General features: G+C 41.0%; 1 protein-coding gene across 1 annotated transcript in view; it reads right to left on the reverse strand.

Moving 5' to 3' along the window:
- Positions 1-11115: 11115 nt before the first annotated feature.
- The window catches only part of MGAT5 (mannosyl (alpha-1,6-)-glycoprotein beta-1,6-N-acetyl-glucosaminyltransferase), a 66437-nt gene continuing 52224 nt past the window's right edge, over positions 11116-25328 (reverse strand). Inside the window, exons 12-16 of the mRNA XM_010000381.1 lie at positions 20446-20592; positions 18210-18326; positions 17298-17372; positions 12960-13117; positions 11116-11314 (exon numbers count right to left, since the gene is read on the reverse strand). Of these exons, the coding sequence (XP_009998683.1) occupies positions 11116-11314; positions 12960-13117; positions 17298-17372; positions 18210-18326; positions 20446-20592 (696 nt within the window). The remainder of the gene's footprint in view (positions 11315-12959; positions 13118-17297; positions 17373-18209; positions 18327-20445; positions 20593-25328) is intronic.

Raw genomic sequence — 25328 nt, forward strand, 5'->3', positions numbered from 1 at the left:
TTATTATTTCCCCTTTTGTCAAGGGTCTTCAGCCTCAGCAATACAGAACCAGAGCCTGAACATGGCTTTAGTAGACATTTCATGTGGGTTTTTTTTTTAGTGTTACTAGTACTGTTTACCCTCTTCTGCCTCTCCAGGGGCTTCATTACTTCTCCAGACCCATTGTTAGTTGGGACAATGACACTTGGGAACTACCTGAAGTGCTGCCTGTTTGCAGCAGAGGCCAAGGCCAGCTGCTGCTGCTGGGAGGTGAGCAGGTGTAACTGGCTAAGGCAAGATAATTCCTGACATAACCTTTGTAACCCAGAAGTCCTAGACCATTGCAAGTATGTATGACAGCCAAACCAACACCTAACTTAAACATGAAATAATGCTGTTAAAATCCTGAGTATCAATAGGAGCACAAGACTATGCAGATGTGTCCATGCATGAAGCAAAGCTCAACACTGAGTAAATGAATGTTTACACTTATTTCTGGAACACTTGGAGGATTTAGGCCCATTTCAGTCCTAGCAATAGCAGGTAAGCCATAAATAAGCACCATCCAACCAGGGGGCAAAAATAGAGCCTCAAAAGCAGCTCCTTGCTGAAAATGCTGGTCCCGAAATGGACCTGAAGCAATGACCTGACACAAAAAGCTCCTCACACATGCAAATTCAGCTCTAGTTAGATCTGCATCCATCAATTTACCACAGAGCTGCTCATCCCCAATGCTGCCATTTGCATTTCTGCAACCCCAGCTGCCTGGAACAAGCACAGCCATTGCTGGCATTCTTTTAGTGTGGGCCAGCTCCAGGAGATGCTAGGGTACCACACAGGTATTAAGCCATAATAGACGAAGCACAATGCTTGTTCCCACCCTGGCAATGGCTTTTCCCAAGACAGTCAAATTTATACTTAAGAAGTGTCTTCACTACAGATTTCAAGTCTCTGAGGATAGAGGTTTGAATAGAGGGCCACAACAGCAGCAAGCTGCCTCTGCAGCATCAGAGAGGAGATGCTGAGGCTGCTTGACCAGAGCTTATCCCTAGGGCTGGGCTCACAGCACCTGTAACTTTACCACTGCTCTGAAGAGCCTGCTGCTAGTCTGCCTTAGGCGCACTGCCACCAAGTGGTGCTGTGACAAAGCTGATTGCCGAGCCTGTGCTGTGTTTACCGAGTACCAGTAACTAGGCAGGAGCAGGACAACACATTCCTGTGGCCTGGCATGCGGGGCCAGGTTACGCAACTGGCGAGTGTAATTAAATCAAATAGACAACCCAGGGATAGTTCCCTCTCCTGTTCCTCCTGTGTTTGGGAGCAGATGTTTTTCGTTCAGCCACCATATCATGCTGTAGTTTGAGGCTGAACTGGAGTTTGTCAGTGTTACCTGTTGGGTGCTACTCACCATTCAGCAGGCTCCTCCAGCAGCCTCCAGCCTGCTTGAAGGAAGAGGAGCAGAACCCCGGTGGGTGCAGGGCCAGCTGGGACTGACACATGGATGCAGGGAGGCTGAAAGAACATTTTATCCAAATCCTGCACAGCAGGGCTACTCTTGTGCCTGTCAGTTTAGCAAGTAAGTGGTAACATTCCATTTTGTCAGCTAATGCTGTTGCCACCAGCCCTGGTATTCCAAGTGGGCTTTGTCACCTCACTACAGAGCAAGGAGTAAAGACAACACCTATTCTAAAATGTCCAAGTGGCAACAAATATCCACTTCCTTTTACTGGGGCTGACCCAGCAAGAGTCCAAGCCTGCGGTGTGGCCTTGGGCAAATCACTTGAATTCCTCCCTCCTGCCAAGGCAGGGAGAAAATTAAATCTAAGAGGGGTTTCCAGCTTTTACTCCAAAGATCTACTGTACCAATTACTTACATGTCAGGTAGCTGTTGTTACTTGCTGAACCACCAGAGCCTCCCACCTGGGTACACGTTCTTTAGAGACGGTGTTAACGTTTCAGCAGTGTCTGTCCAACACTTTTTAATGTTTCCCTTCCCACAGATGTGCTCCTCACAAACGTGCACGAGGCAGATGCCTTCAGCCAGCCAGCAGTCCTGCAGGAAGGCCCCTGGGAGGAAAGGCCTCCACAAGACAAAGCAGGACATACAAGTGAGATTTAACAGCCAGAGTCTGGCCGGTGCAAACGAGATTCAGTTTTTGGCACCACAGATTTACTACCAGGATTTTAGTTAAACTAAATATCTCTATTCAGTAAAATAATAAGCCATGTGAGTCCTGACAAGGATAAAGAGGGGGCACTGCAAGGCAGTGACCTGGGATGCTCTGTCTCTTGCACGAAGTGTGGGTGTGAGGTGAGGCTTCTGAGAGCTGCACCATCTCCCAGCAAAATGTTACCATCTGTGGACTCTATACCAGATGGAGTTTGACTGAATCCAGTCTTAAGTGTGTGAGAGTTGAACTGTTTAGTATTTAAGCTCCCTCAGTGATCTTTCCAGTACAGCTGCATGGTGTATTTTTTTATTCCACGTTCCAATTTTTATACATTTTTTTTCCATTATGTGACTGCAACACAGCCCACATCTGACTCAAGCTTCTCACCATTTTACAGATGTCTCCTTATAATGACAAAGCCAAACAATAATTAGGGGAACGAAACAGGAAGGAACACGTTTCCGAAAATAACCAGAACACGGGACTGAATGAGCAGTGTCCTCCACTAACTCATTTTGATGTCAGGAAACATTTGGGAATTGTGCTATGTTCAATAGCAACACAGAACCAACAACAATTTTACCCATTTTAATCTGAGATTAAGTATCCCAAGGAAATACCCATAAAAAGAGGCAACTGGTGAAGGATATTCACTTACTTCACCTCACTGGAACAGTATTAAAAGGCTCTTGCAGAAGCACAGCCAGCAGTGCACAGACAACCATCATGTGTAGCCACAATGCTCTCAACGCCCTAATCCCAGCAGTGAATAGATCATCCAACTGGATATTCAATCCTGAATCATAAACCTTTTCTCAGCCTGCAGGCCTTTCACCTCAAAGTTCTGATTTATGCTACTGCTTACCAGCATTGTTTGCCATTAATTGAGATAGGACATAAAAAGGATCAAGTTGACAGTTACTGACTTCTGCATTATCCTAACTTTATGTTAGTTATGTTTGGCCACATTTTAAAAAAAAGCACAACAATCATACAACAAACTTGGAAAAAGGTATTGGTTCTAAGAGTGAGCAGTTGCTTGTCTCTACTGTAGTTGTAAAAAATACAGAGCAACTAATCTACAAGTGGATGCTATTGAGAACAACCAAAAAAAGAGCTGATTTTTCCAGTAACTTGTTTTGTTGTGTGTTTTTTTTTACTATTAATGTCACTATTGAACCTCTCCTGCTTTGACTGTTCTATTACTCTCAGACACTTTCACCAAAACCTCTCAACACTACTAGCAGCAGCTGACACCAGAGGTCCCTTCCCTCAGTCACAGCTGGGCTAACCAGCACTGAACTGGGCAGCAAGAGTCTTCCAGCAGAACAGGTGCTGCTGAAACAAACCAATAGTTCCCCAGAGGTTTCACCCTCTGGACATTTATATTTGTCTTTTTTCGATACATCAGTTTACAACCTCCTAGGTGATTTAAGGTGGCACTGACACCCCCCCCACTCCCCACAGACACAAGTTACCATCTCAGAGAACTCTGGTAGGAAGGTTCTGGGGCACTTCTGGGCAGTGGCTCCTGCAGCCCCCTCAGCCTGGCACCGAGGGGGGGGGTGGTTAGGGGAAGCAAGAATTCCCAACTACTGCTGTGGCAAGACTGCCCTCCTAAAACTAACCTTGATTTTGCCTATTATCCAACTTGGATAAACAAAATTACAGTTACTTGCCTGTTCTTGTCGTCAAGATACAAGTAGAAGGGAAACTTACCTCTGCTGAGGCAGGCCAGCAATGCACAGCTGCAGAGTTGCAAGGATAAGCCACAAAAATACAGCTCTGGATAAATGGCAGCTCATGGACTTTAAGCACAAAGCAATCATAAATCCAAATCACACAAGAAAAAGGTTTATTGAAAAATAAAGTTCTCCCTAGTTTTCTTCTACAACAGTGAAAACAAAGCATTTTTTTCTATGCCATTAAAGTACAGACATTTACTTCTCTAAAAAAATCAAATAAAATTATAAAACCCTCATCCTAATGAACCCCAGTAACTTGACAGAATCTGAACCACTGTGTTCTGTTCTTCCTGAATCAAACTGCTTGAACGTAATATAGTGGAACACAACCAATTTAACAGAACAAAGGATCAACGTTTTAGGAGAAAATTCCAGCCAAACACATAGTACCAGCCTGACCCTGGAGTTCTCATGGATGTAAAAAATCTGTTATTGACTCCAAACTACTATCTGCAAAAAGCAGTACCCTTTTTATTTTTTCAGATTTCAGTAGGTTGTTTTTCCAATGTCGAGTGCTACAGGGATTGTTCCGATTTTGACCCCTTTCATCCATGGAGAGAGAGAGAGAGAGAGACCTCCAGGGAATGATTCAGACCAGAAACCAAAGAGCTGCCCCAGATTTCCCTCTGCAGGACCTCAGCTGTCAGCCTCACAAGCTCAGGGGGATCAGCTTCTCCCAGCTCAAATCAGCTTTGTAAATAGTCCCTTGTAATACTTTCAACTTCTTAGAATCTTCAGGGTAACTTTTATCATTTAATAAGATGGATTCCTTTTTCCTCTGGTAAAAACTGCATGCCCCTGCTGCATTCCTGTGCAAAACCCTGATAAACCCATGGCTGCCTAAAAATGCTTGTCACTGGCACTATTCTGCAACAGACCCGTTAATGAATGTAACAAATTAGTTCTGGGTATAACCTATTAAAATTAACTGCTTTCAGACAGCAATTTAGCTTGATTTATTGTGTACCCATTTGATACTTCAAACTACTTTGCAGCTGCTGGAGTCCGAGCCAGGACGTGTTGCATGCACTTTGCCAAGTTCCTGGATGGCTCCAGTAAATGCCATCCTGTTATTTACAAACTCCCTCCAGGCCAAGGATTTTGCTGGCTCCTGCAGGGCTGAGCTGTGACTTCGTGCCCAGCCACGAGTGCAGCAGCACTGCCCTGGGGCCACCACTGGCAAGGACAGTGCAGTGTGATACAGAAGTATTGTTTTAGAGAGAAGCAGCTGCTGAAGCACCAGGACAACAGGGTCCAAGGTGCTCCACTTCTGTGAGCCCTTAGGCAAGGTGAGAAGTTCTGTTCCTATGCAGAGCCCACCTTAGTTACATGGCACCTGCACTGATCTTCCCAGCAGAGGGAAGGGCATCTGTCACTTGATTACAAACTGATTTTTTCCAAGCAGTTTCTGTGTGTGGAAGGTGGAGTTATTACTCATTTTATCAGAACTTGGAGGACCTGATTTTATTTACCCATTTAATAAACACGTGGCTTAGTGCTGTTGAGAGAGGCCTGCTGACTTAAAACACACTAGTGTATGTTCATAATTACATGAATATGTAAAGATTACACCTATCAAGACACTCTGGCAACAGTTGCACTGTTATTTTTCCCTGAAAGAAAGAACATGAAGGATACCTTGCATCTGGGGTTCAGCCTCTGGAATTTTCAATACATTCCTACAGTAAACATTTCACACCTGATACGTGGAGTTTGCTCTTTACACATTCCATTTAAATATCATACTGAGAAATTACAAGCTAATGTTAAACCCAACCTATAGACCTGCTTAAAACTAGGAAAATGAGATTCAAGTCACTGCCTATAAAACAGTATGTTTTGATGTTACATTTACATGAGGATCATTAAAGCATGTCCCAGTGAAACTGTACCTGGCCCTTTCAGCCTGCAGGAAAGCCCACTCTGGCAGTGCATGATTCTCCTCCACTTTACAGCAGCCCCTGAAAGGATGGGACCAAACACTACAAATGGAAAGAGATTGCAAGTCAAAAGTGGAAGGCATAGCAGCTGTAGGGCAAATGTCACAAAGAAAGAGCCATGCCAAAATGTTAGCACCTCCAGAAAAAAAGGCTGCGAAACTGAAAACTGATAATCAATAGTCTCTTTAAAAAACAACAAATACCCAACCCCTCCAACTCCAAACTGAGCAGCTACTAAACCAGGTTATCAACTGATACTTGATTAACATCAACTCAGTCAGAGATGGTGCATGTTACCAGCAAGTGAAGCTGGTTGCTGATACGTGTACAATACAACTGCAAGTGTTTGGTCTTTATCTTGTGAGATACAGTGCTTTATGTATTTATTAAAAAGGGAGAGCTGCTTTTTTAATGTGAAGAAAAATGAATGGAGGAGTTCTGCTATCACAGAAGTCTGTGGGAGTCATGAAGTTAATTAGACTTGGATGAGATTGTATCCAGTCCAATTCATCCCATTTAATTTATTTTACTAACAAAATCTGGTCCTGAAATGCACTATGAGCAAACTACATACCTGAGACAGCCATTTGGGATTTGTTTATGTGAAAAGTGCTGCAAACTCGTAAATCATCTCTGTTATTCAGACAAGCTCCTCATTTTTGAGAGGGGAGGGCACGTTTTTCATATCGAGGATAAACCAAGGACGTGAATTAGAATGTTAAAGGATAGCACAGCATGATGAAGTAAGGAGAGAAGTCACTGGCCAACAACCTGATTTGCAGCTGATTTCAACAGATTTTTTCAGCAAGTCTGACTGCAATAAGCAAGGTACAACCAGCAGCAGGAGTGGTGAGGAGCAGAGCTGAGCAGGGAACAGAGTCCTGGCTCTGTCCACAACCCCTTCTGCCATCTCCAGCTGAAACCTACCTGATCATCACCTAGTCTGCAAAATACTCTTCTTACAGAAAAGTGGCATTAAAAAGAAAAGAAATCTGCAAAAAGCTCAAGATCCAGAGTTCCCTCCCCTCCAAGAGCTGTAAACTCGGGTATGATAAAAGGAGTGTACTCTCCTGGTAACACCAGGAATTGCTCCGTGCACTTCCACGGGCAGATGTATTTGTCTGACAAACCAACACCTCACAAACCTCATGTGGATCTGCAGTTTTCCTGCTGATCAAATCACAGGTGGCTGTTTCTAGAGGTTTGTTAGTTAGCACTGTCTCTTGGGGAATGTACAGGCTTTAGTTTGCTCTCTGGTCATCAAACAGACATCCCATCCTAGCAGGAGCTCTCATGTCAAATTAACAGGTATTTAGAAAGGGTATGTTGCTCATAGAAGCAATGTCTTGCCAGAATTGTTAAAATTACAATATTATCTTTTTAACTCTTACTATACAATTTTAGAACAGATTTCTCTACTACTTAAAATATTCAGAATTCATACCTCTAAGTTGTATAGTCATCAAGTACTATTTTTACCTGTAATTAGTGTTCCATTATACTTGTTCAGACAGTGTCCATAATCCAAACACTCATCCAAACCCCAAAGTAAAAAAAGGCACATAAACATTAAATATTTGCAGGAGAAACATAATCTGATATAAACAAGCAAACACACAGCTGTGACTGTAAATTACAAAAAGAAACAGAAACTAAGCAAAAAAAAGCAAAAAGCAACTCTATTTATACATGTGCAAATCAACTTGCATATATGAAATAAATGAGGTTTTTATTGGCATTTTTAAACAGTGTGTATTTACCAACTTTACCTTTCAAAGGCAAGCCTTTTATGTTCATTTCAATAAATATGTAAATGCTTCTCTCAAGTTCTCTAATCTTGTAGGAACAAGATTTTTGAAAACAACTAGGTCACGTACAAAAATACAAAATTTTAAAACAAAGAATGTCTTGATATGAGAGATATGTTTGAAAGCTCGTAAGAGGTTTTTCAATTCAACTTTTGACATTTTTTTTCCCTCATCAGTCGCTGATCAATATATTCAAATGCAAGTCATGCAAAAACCTGATTTCTGAGTGAAGGAAGCTGCAAGTTTCACTGTCAGACTGAAACACAGCAGCTCAGCCCCACCTCCAGCGTCCCTGGTTAAGTGCAATAATTGGACTACACCTTTATCCTCTAATTAGGAATGAAAGTAGTTACGGAACTTGGACAGAAGGCTGCCCTCTGCCCTGAAATGTAGGTATATATTATATGCCTTAGTAAATAATTCCACCATCCCACATGGATTTGCCCCAGTGCTTGTCTGTGGAAAGGTTCCCTTCCTCACCAAGCACCAACACCCACTGCTGGTGACGGTGTGAAATCTGGTGCAGTGAGTGATGTTTATGCACTTACAGTTCCCGTACGATGGTCTCCTTTTCAGAAAGTTACACTGAAGCTGTATTTCCTACAAGCAATCTTTCTTCTGAAAACAGAGGTTAAAATTAACAATACAGGCCTGTCAAGTTACAGGTCTTGATTCTTTTTCCTTTAGGGAGTTTTCTCTATAGATTTTGGTGGAAACAGAATCAGACCCAACCAATTCTGAAGCCAATATGGATGTTCTGTCCCTGACTGAAATGCAAGCAGCATCAGTGTTTGCTGTTCCATTTTTGCCAATATGCAGTAATTCAGTTCAGTAGGCTAGAAAGAAACAGTGCTACAGCATGAAAATAACAGAGCTTATAATAGACTCTCCCTGCTGTGGTGAAGGCAAACTTAGCATTGAGCAAAGCACTAGAGCAGAAAATTTTATAACAACAACTACCAAAACCCTCCCAATCTGTAAAAGTTTAGAGGCAAAATAAAATGCAGTATGCCATGTGGACCATACAGTGTGTGTGTGTGAACAAGCAAATATGTATTTACAGCAAAGAATTACACTACAGCAAAACCTACGTGTTTTGCATTCGTTAAGTGCACACATACGAACCTTTGTTTCCAACATAATTCTGTGATAGCTCATTCCAAACTAAATTCCTGCCTGAAGAACCTCAGGCTAAACTGGTAAAGACACATTCTGCTGTTGCCTTTACTCTCAGCACCAGGTGGGAGTATATATACTTTTATACACAGAATTTTCCAGTTGCACAAATACGCGCAGGAATGTGGGAAATATTTTATATAAATACAAAATTAATTGCTGTGCCTGCTCAGACCCATTTCCAATCCTCCTCTCTCAGCTTTTCCAGGGTATTAAAACTATTGCAAACTACATTTGTGCTGACTGAAGCAAATGCTGAGCTATGGAACAGTATGAACTTTCATCATAGTTTTGTTTGTTTTCTTTTCATACCAAAAGTTTGCCTCCCATTTTAGAACCCAGCTGTTCTGGTTCTGGAAAATTACTCTAAAATACAGCAGATTTTATCATGATCACAACCCAGTCACTGGTGAACCTGCTGCTCAACAGCTCCCACATATCCTCTGTGGATACTCAGCAATCTCTCAGGATTAAGTTCCTGTGTAGTTCACGGCAGTGTTATGGAGTGTTACAGGCTAACACAGCCAGAAGTGCTGAGGCAGGAAACAAAACCTGTGGAACAGCTAATTAACTGCTTTTAAAATGAAACTTTAAATGGATGCTGTTCTGTTCTCCTGTCTTGAGAATTCATCCACAATGGAACAGCACTTCCCTTGCTTGGTCTTTGGTAGGTCAAGAGATACACCAACATTCCCACACGGATAATGAATGCCAGTTACAAGAAAAACCTGAACCAACCAGATACATCCAAGAAAGGAACATTTCAAATATCTATGCTCTTCATTATCACCTGGCAATGTTTGTTAAATCTTTATGAAAAAACCCTTTGTGTTGATTTGAGGGTTTCTTCCAGTGTGGTCAGAGCACATCCAAACTGCTCACCTGCTTTAAAAACACACTGCAGATTTGTTTCTCACTCATCTGAGCACATCACTTCCTGACTACAGATGGTGCTGTCAAGCGTGACACCTTCTGCTAAAAATAACAAAAATCACCTGTACAAAAAGAAGTTGTTTCAGAAGACTTAACTTGCTGCTCTAAAAAGTGAAGTTTGATTTGAATTCCAAACGCTTTAATTGTTTTATTCTTAATTGGTAAGTTGTGCCTGCTAAATAAAATAAAAAATTAAAAAAAGGAAAAAAGTAACACACCCCCTTCCCAAACAGAAAAACAATCAAAGAACCCACGAGACTGATCAGTGCTTTTCTTAGCAGTTGTTTGTCTCCTCTTATTTGTTCTTCAGAAAAAAAAATAATTATCTTTAAAAACCTAGCTAGTTATGAAGACATTTTACATTTCTACCATACAATAATTATAGTTAGCTTAATTTAACCTTCCTATGTCATTCAGCAACACTTTAACTACTGGAAGCCGTAGCAAACTAAGGCTCTAATGATAATATTGCTCCAATGATGCTGAAGATTTCTTGCTTCACACATTATTTCTAGTAGACAGACAACAACAGAAGCATGGGCAAATTCCAAGGATTATTTTCTAAATGGGACCAGTAAACTGTGACAATTCTGAAAATGGCAGTATGTGTTTGTAGCTTTTCCACACTGAAAAGTGCCACAGCCCTAGTCAGTTGCTGAGCCACCAAGATGATGTGTCACACACTGGCAACTGCCTGTCTGCTCATTTCATGATACTCTCTGTTGAGACTGCTCTGATGCAGCAGCAGTGATGCAGACAATACCTTCTTGTATACAAAGATTTAAAAAAAAACAAAGAAAAAGAAGTAAGATCTGGGCCCAGATAACCCAATCATGGGTACAGAGTTATGTTGTGATTCCAAGTTCTTGGGAAGTAAACCACTTTATAGCCATTCAAGCTAAAGCAGTACCTAAACCAGTGCACCTATAATTAAATGTCAGTCCTTCTCTACTGGAATGAAGTCCAGATCCTTTATCTAACCATGATGGAGAGATGTTGTAACTCATTAAAAAAATAGAACACACTTCATCCAAACAACAAAAAAGGAAGTTTGATGGGTCTGGGAGTTTTCTACAAACTATCCTGTGCAGTCATCTTCAAATTGCTGTAGAACATGAAACTCATTTCTCTTTGCAAACAGATGAAGGAATCTGGAGAGTTACACTGCAAATGTTCTTATAGGAAGAAAAAAAAAAGATCAGTTAACTGCTTGTTATGAATCCCTCCTCTCTTAGTAGATAATTCTGCCCAGCAATGATAGCTCTGCCTGCAGCAAAAAACCTGGACAAAAGTGCAGGAAGTGTTAAGTAGCTCTTCTCCAAACTACTTACATTTTGTCCTCAACTCAAAAGCTCTGCTGCTGCTATAGGCAGTCTTTACAAAGTGCAACCTGCCCCTTAATGTAGTCTCTGCAGGGGCAGATTCTTCTGTGGGTTGGGTGGGCTCCGGCACAGCTGAACAATAAGAGGTCACCTTGGAAAACACAGTGCTTCCTTCTTCCATCAAAAGAGGGGACCAGAATGTCATTTGCAGACTCCATGGTGAGACATTCAATGTTATGCCTGAAAAGCAAAGCACACGATCTAAATCACAGTGGATTTTACAGCAGTTTGGTACAGTCTTCATCCTTCCTCGCCAGAAATAAAAAGCTGTATTACATCCTAAATCAGGTCCAGTTAGAATTGCAGGTTTTCAGACCATGACTTTCATCTCTTTTTGCCTGTGCAAAGTCTCTCTGCAGAGGGCAGTGCAGCCTTTTCAGCTTTACTCTGCTTCCTAAAGATTAACCCAAGTAGTCAAAAAAAAATGCTTTTGACTGTTCCCCAAAACACAGTATTTAAAGACACTGTGGACTTTTAGGAAGACAAAAATAAAGAACCTGAAATCAGGAGATATTCCTATTGATTATGGCAGGGATCCCCCCCAGGCAGCCCTGGGTAGCAGGAGGTGAGGGGATGCTGTGGGGTTCAGCCCACTGCTCCCCAGAACCAGCTCACATAAACTAGCTGAAAAAAGAAACATTCCATTGCCATTTTCTGACCAAAAGGCTTAAGCACAAGGGTAGCAATTACAGTAGAGGATTGTTTTTCACTTATTTTGGAAACATCAGTAGCTTTCAGCATCTGACAGATTATTTTTTCCACAGAATTATAATTTTGTCCAGACAGCTAGAAAAGAAGCCTGACAAAGTTTTTATATGAGCTGTTTCTGAACTCCACTGGAAATTACAACTTTTCACACAAAATATGAAAACCTCCTACAATTCAGTTTATCAAAGAGCAGAGATAGAACACTTAGAAAGCAGATTCCCTAGCAGCCATTTGTTGGAGCCCAGCTTTGAGGGCTTTTTATTCTTCCATTCTGAAAAGAAGGCAGAAGTGTTCCCAAAGAGAACCTGAAAGCAACGTTAATTTCCTTAATGCACAGCTGGTGAGCTTTATAAATTGGTACTAATACCTCTAATGTACAGGGGTTTACAATTCTTTACCTAAGACATAAATGACAAAAGCTTTGCAGTAACAGTAATTGCTAATTGCCAGTGAATATAGAAGTTTCAATATAGATGTTAATTGTGACTAAAGAGGGAGCTCAATAAATAAAAGTCACACTTTAAAAATGCTATACTGAAAATCAAGTGAACAGCTGACAGAAATCACACAATGTGCACAGAGTTCTACCCACTGCAGGAAAATGCATTTAGTTTCTCACCCAGCTGAGCCCAGTTAAGATTAGCACTAGGAGCCATACAAGTTTGCTAACTCTCTGAAGGATGTGGCAAAGCTATGGAATTAGTGCACCTGCTCAGCCAGGGCTGCCAAGGGTCCATCCAAGCACAATTACAGTCCTGGCATCTGTGATCCCTGCAGCAGAAGCATCTTCGCTCACTGCAAGCAACCCAACATCAAAAGGCACTGGTACAGTGCACATGAGGAGACAGAGGGGGAAAGAAGAGAGAGAAACTTGGGGTTTTGGTGCTGTACTCAGAAACACATGCTGTGAGGAATGGTGCCCTCAGCACAGCAGTAACTCACCCTCTACACTGTGAAGGACTGCCAGCTAACCTCCCAGCTTGCTGCAGCCAGGCAGGCAATATCTCTCTCCACACTTTTCCCTTCTCACACAATCCGTACATTAAACTTGACATGTGGCAAAAGCCAGTTCCATAAAAGGACACTAAATAATATGTTTGTGCTATGATGTACTTACCTAAGCAGAGCTTTGTCCTTGTTAAGATGCTGGAAGAAGGAAGGCTCACAGATGAGCTGGGTTTCCTGACAAACTTGTTTACATGATTTTCCAGGTTCAGCAATTTTTACTTGAAGGGCACTTAATGGGGGCCACATCACCTGCCCGTGACAGAAATCCTGCAGTGACAGATGATATTTTGTTGTGATACATCCAAGTCCCTTGACAGCAATTTTTCCCATTAGTAAAACAATAATTGAATCACAGAACTGTTTGGGTTGGAAGTGACCTCAAAGATCATCTAGTTCCAACCCCCACTGATCAGGTTGCTCAGAGCACCACCCAACCCTGGCCTTGAACACTTCCAGGGAGGGGGCATCCCAAAACTAAGCCAAACAGTAACTCTGCGGCTCACTTTGGCTGCATTAAAATAAAAATTTTAAGCCCCTTTAAAAATACTTTTTTTGCATGAGGGAATTATGACCTTTGATTTGAAGTATGGCAGCATCATTGTACCCAAAGAAGCTTCTTCCCTACCCTTTACCTTTTAGAATTTATCGTAAGCAACTCTAGCTACTCTCTTTACTTCCACACAGCCAGCCCATTCTGCCTCTCTCAGTGACTGTTTCACCAACTCGATGCTAAGCAGAACTATTTTTGTAACAGCACAAATATCAAGAGGAAGTCCTGTTAGGAGAAGAATTCCAGAGGCCAGTTACTCTGTAGGCGAGAAATGACTCCAGTGGCCCATGTGGAGAGCCATCTGGAAAGGACTGGCGACTCACAGTGCTATGGAGGGAGCTGAACTCGTGAAGATCTCTATAAAGCAACCAGGAGCCAAAGAGTTTGTTTGCTCTTCTTGGTTGAACTGCTAGTGAAAGTGCTCCCCCAACTCTGAAAGAAACTGGCTATAAGCAGGTGTGACCTCAGTGGAAAGAGGGAAGGAAGACACAGTTTCTAAAGACACCTGCTAGCAAAAACTATTCAATTACAAGTTCTTCTCGTCTTGACATTTAAAATGAGAAAAAGCAAAGAGAAAATGTTAAATAACTGGCTTTAACATTGCATGATACTCAGCCATTATTTGAACATATGGCAACTCTCATTAAATGCGATAAAGAAATCTGGGCCCAGTCCATCATGGTTTGCTTTCTCCTGACAAAACCAAAGCTTGTATGAACAGGTCCCACACTTCCCCAAAGCTTAGAAAGAATGAACTACCTGAAATTGTTTAATGGAGCTAAGACCCCAAATCATGTACCAGTTCTCAATATTGGTTGGGTGGGTTTTTCCTCTGTTTAGATTTCTTCTGCTGAAGGAGGAAGTTTTCATACTCCCAGGTGTAACCAATAAATTAATGTTATACAATCATGAATCACAGAACATCTTGAGTTGGAAGGGACCCAGGAAGATCACAGAGTCCAACTCCGCACTCCACAGAGGGCAACCTAAAAGCTAAACCACCTAAGAGCATTTTTCAAACACTTCTTATTACTGGCAGGCTTGGGGGGCCATGATAATTTCCCTGGAGATCTTGTTCCAGTGCTTGACCACCCATTCAGTGAAGAACTTTTTCCCAATATCCATTCTTAATTTCTCTGATTCAACTCTAAGCTATTCCCTTGTATTACATTTGAAGCAGCTGAGTAATTTTAGAGCATATTTATGGCAGAATAATTTTAACAGCATCTGAAAATATAGATTAACAATAGGTTGTTTCAAAAAGGCATTTTGTTATTTGGACTAAAGTGCTCAGATTAGTCTGTCCTTTATAAAATCAGTATTTAAAATAGTAGATGCAGGAGGAAATTACACAGGTTCAAAATCCAATCCAATAGTATATACTATATAATACTGTAATATATATTATATAATTCTGTAATATTGGACGGGATTCACAGCTAGTGCAGGCAGAACACAAAGTTTTACAATAGGTAATCACCTGAGAGGCTTCACTATTTGCTGAGGGCTTCAGCTTTTAACATCTCTTAGTTGAAAATTCTTCCCAAAAACTGAGCACAGCCTCCCATTTCTGGTCCATAGCTTGGTGGGAAGCCTACCTCACCTTATGCCACCTTGAAGTCTCATACATCCCCTTAACAGGCACCAGCACATAGGGCTGTGTTTCAGATTGCTGTCTCTGGCTAGTTTTCCTACCAACCATCAAAAGCAACCTAAATTTGATGTCTTCAGCCCAGTCTATCTGGCCTCACAACCCTACATGCATAAGGGTAAAGAAAAAATGTTATGTAAAACAGAAGACTAAGCTTAACAAGAGGCCACGTTTATGCTTAACTACAACCACAATTTCAAAGTGAGACAGGCTCAGCCCTGCCATCAAAGAGGTGTTCTCTTCCCTCTGGCTTTTCTTGCTCTTAGATAAATGTCCTCACTGCACTCTCTTTGCCAAGCTCTGGTGCTCAGCTGACCCCCTGCTGTGCCAAGTCAGTTTTTTAACCTAGCAGAGCCCTGCCAAAAACATTTTCTGCCAGGTTACCATGAACTCCACTTAACCACATCTTTCAAAGTCAGCATGTCTGTTCCATCATCCCAGCCAGATCATCCAACAGCTCCCAACTTTGCAAGAAGGAATCCCACAGCAGCCTTGGCTGCAGTTGCCTGGTTGCTCCTTTGATAGCAGTGCCAATTAAAGCAGTTCCACCCTTTGGTTCCCACCCTCGGCGGCCGCTTTGCAGAGCTGACACAACTCTTTGTGCAGCCACAGAGCACACAGGATCAAGGGATGGATTCAGTGGATGGCACAGATGTTCCCCACAGCCACGGCAGGCTGCTGGCAGGGGCACTGCACTGCAAGGAAGGAGCAGCTTGGAGTGAGAGCTGGCTTAATCTGGCACTGCTGAACGTGAAACCACAGCTCACAGTAGTTCCCTTATTTCAGACCCTAAAGATCTTCAGCCCAGCTGTTGGACCTGAAGATGGAGTGAATTCACTAAACCTTTCCTGTGAGCACTGCCTTCTCTCCTGAGGGCCAAGGAGGCCGCAAGGCCCCAAAAGGGGAACTCCAGACAACTCCTTTATGTCCTACAGTTCTGTGCCATAGGGTGACTTGTGGGTGAGGATATCTCCCCAGTCCTCTTCACATTCAAACATCCCTAGAAGACCACACTCTCATGGTTTATGCACCCTACAACCTCTGAACCAGATCAACTCCACACATCCTTGTTTCTCCTCCAAGCTCGTGCTGCTTTCTCTGTGCTGCCTGCCTCCCACCACAAACTCTTCAAAACAATGTCTCAACCTTTATTTTTGCTTCTTCTGACATGTTAATCAGGCACAGTGCTAAACACATGCAACTAGTAATGATGCTTAAGCACCCTGGGGGCTGTGAAACAATAATGGCTTTTGACAATTAGTCAAAGCAATGAACAAAATGCTGTGCTTATTTCTGAGAAGCACACAGGAGAGGCCAGGGCTTAGCCCTTGGGGAAGGTCCAGAGGGGAGAGATGGGTTTGCCCCACAGATGCTCTCTCTAGATTGCCTCCTTATCTCCCTTGCAGTGAGCTCCACTTATTCCTGCATTGACCAAACTTCTCAATTAAAGCTAACTCAGCAGAAGAATCAGAAGAAGCAGAGATACTTTTACAGGTTATGTCAACAACACAGCAGCAAAAAGTTTGAAGTGTTTATTGGCAGGAAACTGGAAATAACCATTTTATGTTGATTACACTTCTGACCTGAAGTTGTGTTATTCCTCATAACTGTCTATAATACTGCTCACATTCAGAAACACAGGTACAGGAGCTTTTGAAAGAAATCCTAACAATTAAAGGGCATATCAGAGATACAGGTCTGCAGCAGCCAGACCAAAAGGCAGAGCTGGCTGCTGCAAGAGATCTGGCCTTGGGCAGAAGTCCAAGCAAACATACAGCTTCTAGAAATGAGGACCCCATGGAAACCTCTGCAGTTTCTTATTCCAACTCAGTATCTTCTACTGCTCTCAGCTGCCAATAATGCATGGGGACCAAAACTCCTTTAAGCAACTGATTTCCAAACCATTTAATGCTTTACTGTTTGAAACTGAACACTTGAAAAACCTGCCCAGAGGCTTTAGCCTAAGTGCAATTCTACCACAAAAGTATCTCTGTATGTACATGAGTCATGGTTTAATGCAGGACAATGTGATACTTCATGATCCAAATATCTTTTGTGTCTAATTATTACACAAAGAAGTCATGCATACACTGAAAAATTACTTTGCCTTCCTTCTTTGATATAACACCAAGGACTGCACAGCTACTATTTCTACTTTACTGGCAAAAACACTGAGAAACTTCAAAATGGAGAGGGCCCTCCTCTTCCAAACTAAGAAAAGATTCATCCACAATAGAAGTTCATACCTGTCTCTCAATAAAGGCGTTCATCCTCTGGAGCATTCCCTCACATGTAAATTCATAGGGCAAATAAGGGTCGATCTGAGGAAACAAAATGTGTCAATTTTATGAGGTTTTTTGTTTCAATGAACTTCTCGGTGTGCTGTGTGGTAGCAGCTTGCATTCCAAATACTACATTACAGCTTCAGTAACAACAATAAATGCAAATAAACTCATTAACAAATGACAATTTCACAAAACCATCAGCAGTTTCAGCTGTTTCTTTCTCTTTTGTAAAGGCAATAGAAGTTGCTCGGTGAGTTATCTTTAAGGGAACTCAGGGTACACTGCAAAGTAATAGATACAAAGCTAGTCTGAGAGCCCCTGGGATTCTAGAGCTTCTTTTTAAACTAAGTTTCAGTTCTGAGGTGAAAAGGAAAACACGATGACAAAAAAGAACATGATGCCTTTGAAAATTACTTCAAACTGCTTCCACCCCATAAACCCTTGAAGTGCCCTCATTACAGTTTCATAATTCCAGTGCACAAGCATTTCGGTGGTGGTTATTTCAAGGCCACAAAATCAGTCAGAAGAGTTGAGCATGTATTTGGACAGCCACAATGCTCCAAGAGCCCACAAGGAAGCTTCCTCATTGACTGCACAGAAACACAGATTGCTTTATAATTTACCTAAGAAATACATATTTCTGCACAAAATCACTTACACTCTTTTTTTTTCAGGTAAAAACCTGACATATCCAGTACTAAACAATGATAATCAGGTACCACAGAGATGTGGTATTTTGTGGATTTTTTTTCCCCTGATACCCTACCAAAGTGCAGCACTCTGCTTTAATTATATGAACGTTAGAAAGCACTGTACATGCAGGACACAATACACTCCCAAGTGCTGATGACAAATTGAAGATACATTTCTCACCTTTTGATTCAAAATTGATTTCACAGCCTTCTCAACTTCAGAAAGATCATTGATGTCTACAGTCCAGACATGGGGCTTCCCAATGTAAACTTCAGCATAGGGATGCTGAGATGTCAACTGAAAAGGAAGAAATTATATTGGTAAAAATGGATGTCTCAGGATGTCTTTCCCTCTCACTCTCTTAATCAGGCTTTTTGGATGCACCAGGATAATGCAAGGGTTCAGCTAAAATTTAACAGTCAGCATCATTCCTTCTGAGTCATCTTTCAGATTTTCCATGTTTAAATTTAGAGAGTGAATATAGTTTGAAAACTGAAAAATCAGAAAATAATGCAGATCACAAGTAACATTTGTGCATCTCTCATTTGTGGCTTTGGTCTTCATAATGAGCCACATCCCATAAGACTTGCTGCTTACTGAAACTGATTTTACAATGTGACCTTACTTCCCCACAGCTCATTCACAGAGCAGCCAGTTTTCACAGCCTGTAATTGCTACCAGTCCTGGTTAGACCTGCCTGACTGGCTTCAAGAAGTATCATCCTTGCTCTGTCCTACCTTCAGACAACATCGTCACCCTGTTTCTCCTTCAAATTTCAAACATTTCCAAGCTTCTAGGAGTAGTGAATAAAGAATCAATTCTATCACTTAAATAAATTCTGACTCTCACTCCTGATAATACAAGAGTGATTTGACACAGAACTACACAAGGTTCTTTGTTCTACTTTAGCACTTGAAAAAACCAAGAGATGGATTTTAGGTCCTTCTTAATCCCAAAGAACCAACACATGGATTACTGGCAATAGGATCTCAACACAGTTGTGAAAACCAGATAAAGAAAAGGTCACTGTTAGGATAGGTCAGCAGGGCATGTGAACACAGCAATATTCTCCATTAACATTCATTATATTATTTTGTACTAAAACAGTCATCAAGGATTTATTTTTCTGTGCAAGTCAGGTGCACGGCATTTCTGTTAGTGCTGACACATGCCAGTGGGATTTAACACAGCATTCCAAGCACTAAAATTCCTACTGAAGAACTAGGTGGGTCCAGATTATTTACTGAGCCTGACCAGTTATAGTATCTGGGCACACAACAACTGGAAACAAGACAAACAATCAAGTGACTCACAGAGGAAAAGCTTTGGAAGGTGCCAAGCCCAAGGAGAAAGTTTAAACACACTTCTCCCCTCCCTTACTGCTCATTTTCTTTGTTAGCAATGTAAGTTATGAGAACGAATAACTCTGAACTCATGTCCTGTACCTACTGTATGTGTAACCAGCTGAGAGGCAATTATAGTTCTGGATCATAAAATCATAAGAAATTTATGTTCCTGGTTTAAAATGGGAAACTGTCTATTGCTTATCAACTACCTGGCATCACTCAGTATGCAATTTATACCGCCCAACATGACTAGAATTAGGAAATACGGCTGTGCAAAGCCCTCATCACCCAAGTGATCCCAAAAAGCCTTCCTTTCAGGGAATCATGTAGAGAAAGTAGAGATACACACCTCTGAAAAAGCCACGGTCACAGGCAACCCTGCTAATGTCACTAACAGCTACATGACTGCTAAATTCCTGAAATGGTACAGGCCAAATTTTACCTACACTGAAGAAGAACAACGTTCCAAAGACAGTGCCAGGATGAGGGGTTAGTTGACTTAGCTTCATTTTTCTCTCACTAGGGTCTAAACACACTGGATGTTTTGAAAGCTTGAGGTTTGGTTTTCCGATTCTCATAAAGAGCCAGTTCTCCAGAAGTCTTTCGTGTTTAACCACAAACACAGAGGGCTGTGACCATTAATACATTAGCTCAACAGTGCCTTGAGTGGAACTTTTCTGGAGAAAAACAACATAATAATCCCAAAGCACACACAGCAACCCACAAATGCCATTTTTGTAATGTATTTAAACACCTGTTTACTTCCTGCAGAGCACACAGTAATGTTCGTTTCTTCAAAAATATAAAACCATGTTGAAATGACACATCATGTATCAGATGACACAATCTGTTCCTGGGCAAAACATCAGGTTTTGAAGCGAAACTTCAGTTTAGGATCCATCAGTAAGAAGTACCAGAATTTACATATCCCATCAATGGCTAAAGATAACAACAGTTGCATACCTTTTGCAATAAACCTCAACATTTCTGCAATTTTTCTTTTACTGTGTTACTAAACAGAAATCCACAAACATGTTCAAAAAGAAATTACCTAGACTGGCAAAGCTTACCTCTCGGAGTGTAGGTTTGCCTTTGAAAAATTCTGTGTTTTTGCTACTTTTTGGTGGGTTAAATCTTAGATTTAGAAAAGCACATCCATTAGCAATAGCCTCTAAAGGAGCCGGCCCTTCATACGGAAATCCAAGACCAACAAACAGCTGAAAAGTAGAAAACAAGGATTATTTTAATTTAGTTTCTTCAGAAAAACTGAAAGAGCTAACTGAAAATAAGAATGATGCATTCTAAATGCACCAGCCTTAAAAAATGTAACATTAAGAAGAAAACAGGAGACATTCAGCAGCTCAGCCCCTCCTACCCAAGCAGTAACGGAATGCCCTGTAAAACACATTTGACAATAATGTTCTGTGATGAGCTGAGGTGAGTTTTCATGGAGCTAAGGCAACAACGGACCCTTTCAGTATTTTTTTTGGAAAAAAAAAGTCATCTAGTGGTTTGATTGGTGTTGAAATGAACTGATGGGGCTCTCCTGCAGGTACAGCTTTTACTGCAGCCACCTCACAGAACAGCGACACTACTGTCTTCCCCCCCTCTCTTTGACCTCAGCTAACCCGGTGGGTTTGCCAACATGAACATGCTCCTGGCAAACTGATTAATTCTTCTAATTAAAACGGTAGATGGCAGCAAACATCAGCTGATGACAATGAGCCCTAGGCAGCAAGAGCACAGGATTAAGAGGGTTCAAGCATCCAAGGTAAATCGAAGGAGGAAAAATGCATCACAAAGCTACTCTTACATCAGCTGGGATTACAGGTGCTCTGGAAAAGGGAATGCTTCTCTCCAATGTGAAGATTTTTAGTATATTTTCAGAGCTGCATGGCTTTTATTTGGATTTTGACCCCTTTTCCTGGCCTAACATAATTAAAAACGCTGAATTACATAAAGATTTCTAAATCTTTATTTTAATGTCTGTGTATAATGGGGGGATGACAAGCTCTGATTTGTAACAGCAATTCAGCAATTTCTCAGCACTGCTGAATGACTTAACATGTATATCTATATGTCTATATATAGAGACAGAGCTACTGCTCTTTTCAAGGAAATAAAGGGCAATCTTTGTAACAACAGACTCCAGTATTCAGGATGTGTATATTAAAAGAGGTCAAATTATACCACTCTACATTGAATTTTCTGCAACACTGAAAGGAACCCTAGTACCTGAAGATTCCAAACTGATGGCCCTTTCTAGGAAATGATCTTGACAACGATGCATAAACCTGTAATCGGTATCCTCATGCACAGGCATTGCAGCCTCAATCCTCTGCTACCCGTGGCAACAACAGTATAAATTTGGAGTTGGCTCGTTTTAAAAAGAAAGTTAACACTTCTCAGCATAGCTGAGGACATACAATTTTCCCTGCATGGAGCTGAATCTTGTTATGTCAATTTTCAGGTCAAAAAAGCTTCTACTTGCAAAAGGTTTCTCAGCTATCTCACAGATTTAAATCTTACAGGAAACTCTCCAGTGGCTGATAAAAAAAAATAAAAATCTCAAAACCTATCTTCACTAAAGCTAGATGGTCTAAATTTTTTTTTTATATATGGCATAAGATACATTACCTTTCAGTCAGAAAAATACATACTAAATTTCATCTCAAAAGAGGCTTAATTTCAAGAAAGGAAATAGCTTGAAAATAATGAATTGCACACATGAAACCATTTCATGCAATCTGCACAGATAATGTTATTTATTTAAAGTACTCCTTAGTTCAGGCAGAAAACCAGCTGAGAAGCAGCAATTAAAACCATCTCAAGAATCAATTCTCCTATGATTCTGTGTTTGTCTGTTATGTAGAGAATGCTGGTTTTTTGCTTGGTTTCTCACTTCTTTAACAAACTGCTGCTGTGCCCTGATGAACAGCTCTGTGTCTGACTGGTCTGCTTATTTAGGAGGAAGCTCTGAGGGGAAAGAAACAGGGATTTATGTTTTGACAGCACAGAGCACACTGTCAACACCTAATCTATAATAAATAGCTCACCACCTGTTTTGCATCCATTTTCCAACCCTACCTCTACACAGCACCACAGCTTTGAAGAAAGAAAGGAGGATGTGTCTGCTGGCTGGGAGGATGCTGGTGTGGGTGCTGCCTTCTGGCCTGAGGTTTCCGTTGAAATTCCCAAAGTGAATCTAGACCCTCCTCCTGAAAATTGCCCTTTTCTGACATTCCTTGGTTAGGGAGCTAGTATTTTTGTGTGGTATAGAGCAAAACTGAGGAATATGTTAATGGCCTCAAGAAAATCATGTCCATCAGGATTCAAAAAGCAAGCACTGGGGAACACAAGTAATTTCTTTAACTCATTCTCACGATGATCCTTTATACTTTACTTGCTGATTATCTTCTTCTCTCCCCTTTCTAACATTACTGCACTTTATCTCATTTATTCTGTTGGGCTGGTAGGTTTATCACCCCTTTTGTATGTCTTCTTACTGAATTTAAATATTCTCTTCTGAACTGCAGAAGTGTGGCACAGACCATTGTTAACTATCTTGATACATTTTTCTCATGAATATAAAAGAATTTTTGGAAAAGTCAAGCCTTCTGTGATTGAAACTACTTGAAAATAGAATCACTAGTTATATGTCTTTTCAGTTGAATTTGAGAAGCGTGTAGCATTAAAAAAAAAACAACTTCATAAAAGAGAGTATGAAAAAAATTGTACTTGTTTCTGCTTATCCAACATTGCAATGGGATTTTGCCCAAACTGTCCAAACACGGTGTTGCTCCTACTTTTATCCATTACTATACAGAAGCTGTAAATTCTACTTAGCAAAATAATTTATATTTCCTCTAACATTCACAATGGTTCAAAGCAAAAAGTTGCATCTGAAATTTTCTAGAAAGGAGGAATACTTCAAGAATTCTGAACTGGTTCTTCCAAGAGAGTCTGGTCCAACTCCTCCAGCTGCCCACCTGGCAAGAAGCCATTTAAGTTGGCAGGAAGGCTGCCAGCTCGCCTACCCTATTTTCCTCTGACGTGATGAATGGCTTTACATCTTCCCATTAGGAACTGTTGACATTTTTCATTTTTGTCATGCACTACACAGCTGAACTAGCCATGATGAATCTCAAACAGTCCCCTCCTGCTTAGAAAAATGTGCTTATGCTGAAATGCATTGCTTTATAACACACACCAGAATGAAAATGCAGCTGCATGCTTTTGAGAGTAACTGGGCCCTATACCAGTTAGTGCAGAGAGAGCACATATACATTTTGGGAATGCAAAGCTCCTATCAGGAATCATGACTGAGTTGTCACCTATTGGTATTTTGTTGTTGAGGGGCAAAATGAAGCAGTGCAACACAAGCTGACACTTCTGAGTATGCTGAGCCAAATCACTGAACTGTGACTTGTTAAATTATTGTTTAGCTCTGGCTCTGAAAACTAGTTAATTCATCAGCTGACCTAACAAAAACTTGCTAACATGATGTTGAAATCACAAACAATGGAAGACAGGTTTAAAAGAAGAAAAATCTGAAAGTTTCAGGAAGCTTAGAGACAAAGTTTGTTGCCTGGAGACAACAAACAGCCAGCCTAGATGGTTTGGGTGAGCATTGTACCCACAGATGTTACCCTCCCATCCCATGGGAGTTACAGCTCCCATCATCCACACACTTCCAGCACACTGATTGCCTAGTGACAAAACCCCATAACTAAATTCATTAGGGGGCCCTGGTCATGTTGCCTAGCAATTAAAGTGATTATGATTAGAAAGTATCCTTTAACATCACTGGATGCATGTACACACGTACATGAGGCTTCTCAGGGCACAAAGCTCCCATTCAATTCAGCTCGATTCTTGTGAAAAAGCTGCACCTCTTTTAGCAATTCAATCCATGATCCATTTGATATAAAACACATTTGACCCACCCATGCAGCAGATGGCCAGCAGAGACGGGTGAGTGGTGTTCAGTGCTAAGCTATATTGAAATATTGCCTCCTAAAAGACAGCAAAATCTGAAACCATGTACAGGCAACAAGAAGACTTAGTGCAAGTATGGCTGTTGATCAAGATGAGAGGCAGCCACATCCTTAGGCAGAACAGCTAGTGCACCTATGAGACACTAAACATCAGCTAGCAAAACAAAACCCAACCCAAAAATCCACCTTCAACTGAGAAAGTCCAAACAACGTAGTTAATCTGTTTCTGCTTTCAATCTCAGGATGCTGCTGTTTTACTTCTGCTGATAAAACCAGACATACTGGAACAAGTAAGCATTAGACAGCAATAACAACTGAAACGCATAATGCAGTAAGCTGTACTTCATTTCATTGTGTCCCAACATCAGAAATACATAGCGCTCTCATTTGCCTGACAATAAAAAGTATTAGGAGAAGCAAATGGACTCTTAAACTGCTTATCATCATGTCAAATGTTTGTTAGCCTTGCTGCATCATAAATAAATAATTCCCTTAAAAGGAAAATAGCTTTTGTCATTTGCTAGCAAGAGTTCAGAAAAGTAAGAAAATATTGTTTGCATGCTTTAACAAAATCATTAAGACAGACTGTATCAAAAAGATAATGTGATAAGAACACTGGCTTCCTGATACAGGGTTCTGAAACACATGGATGTATTTGTCAGTGCCATCTACTAAGAAATGCAGCAATTTGTCAAAGCATTTTTCTCAATGTTAGGAAGAAAAAAACAACCACCCAAACCAATGCATAACAATACTAGAGACAATCATCAAAATCTAAAATGCTTGTAGGACTCTAAAAACAGCAAAGTGTAAACTGATGCTTTTCACAGAAATACTATTTGTGAAAAATAAGCAACTTGCTCATCTCAGGAGTACTTCACAATCACAAGATAGTATCTTCCATCTGATATTGCAATTACTAGTAAAAAACTGGGTGAAACTAGTCTGGCTGCTTC

The sequence above is a fragment of the Chaetura pelagica genome, unplaced genomic scaffold (assembly GCF_000747805.2).
Source record: "Chaetura pelagica isolate M959 unplaced genomic scaffold, ChaPel_1.0 scaffold386, whole genome shotgun sequence".
NCBI lineage: Eukaryota > Metazoa > Chordata > Aves > Apodiformes > Apodidae > Chaetura > Chaetura pelagica.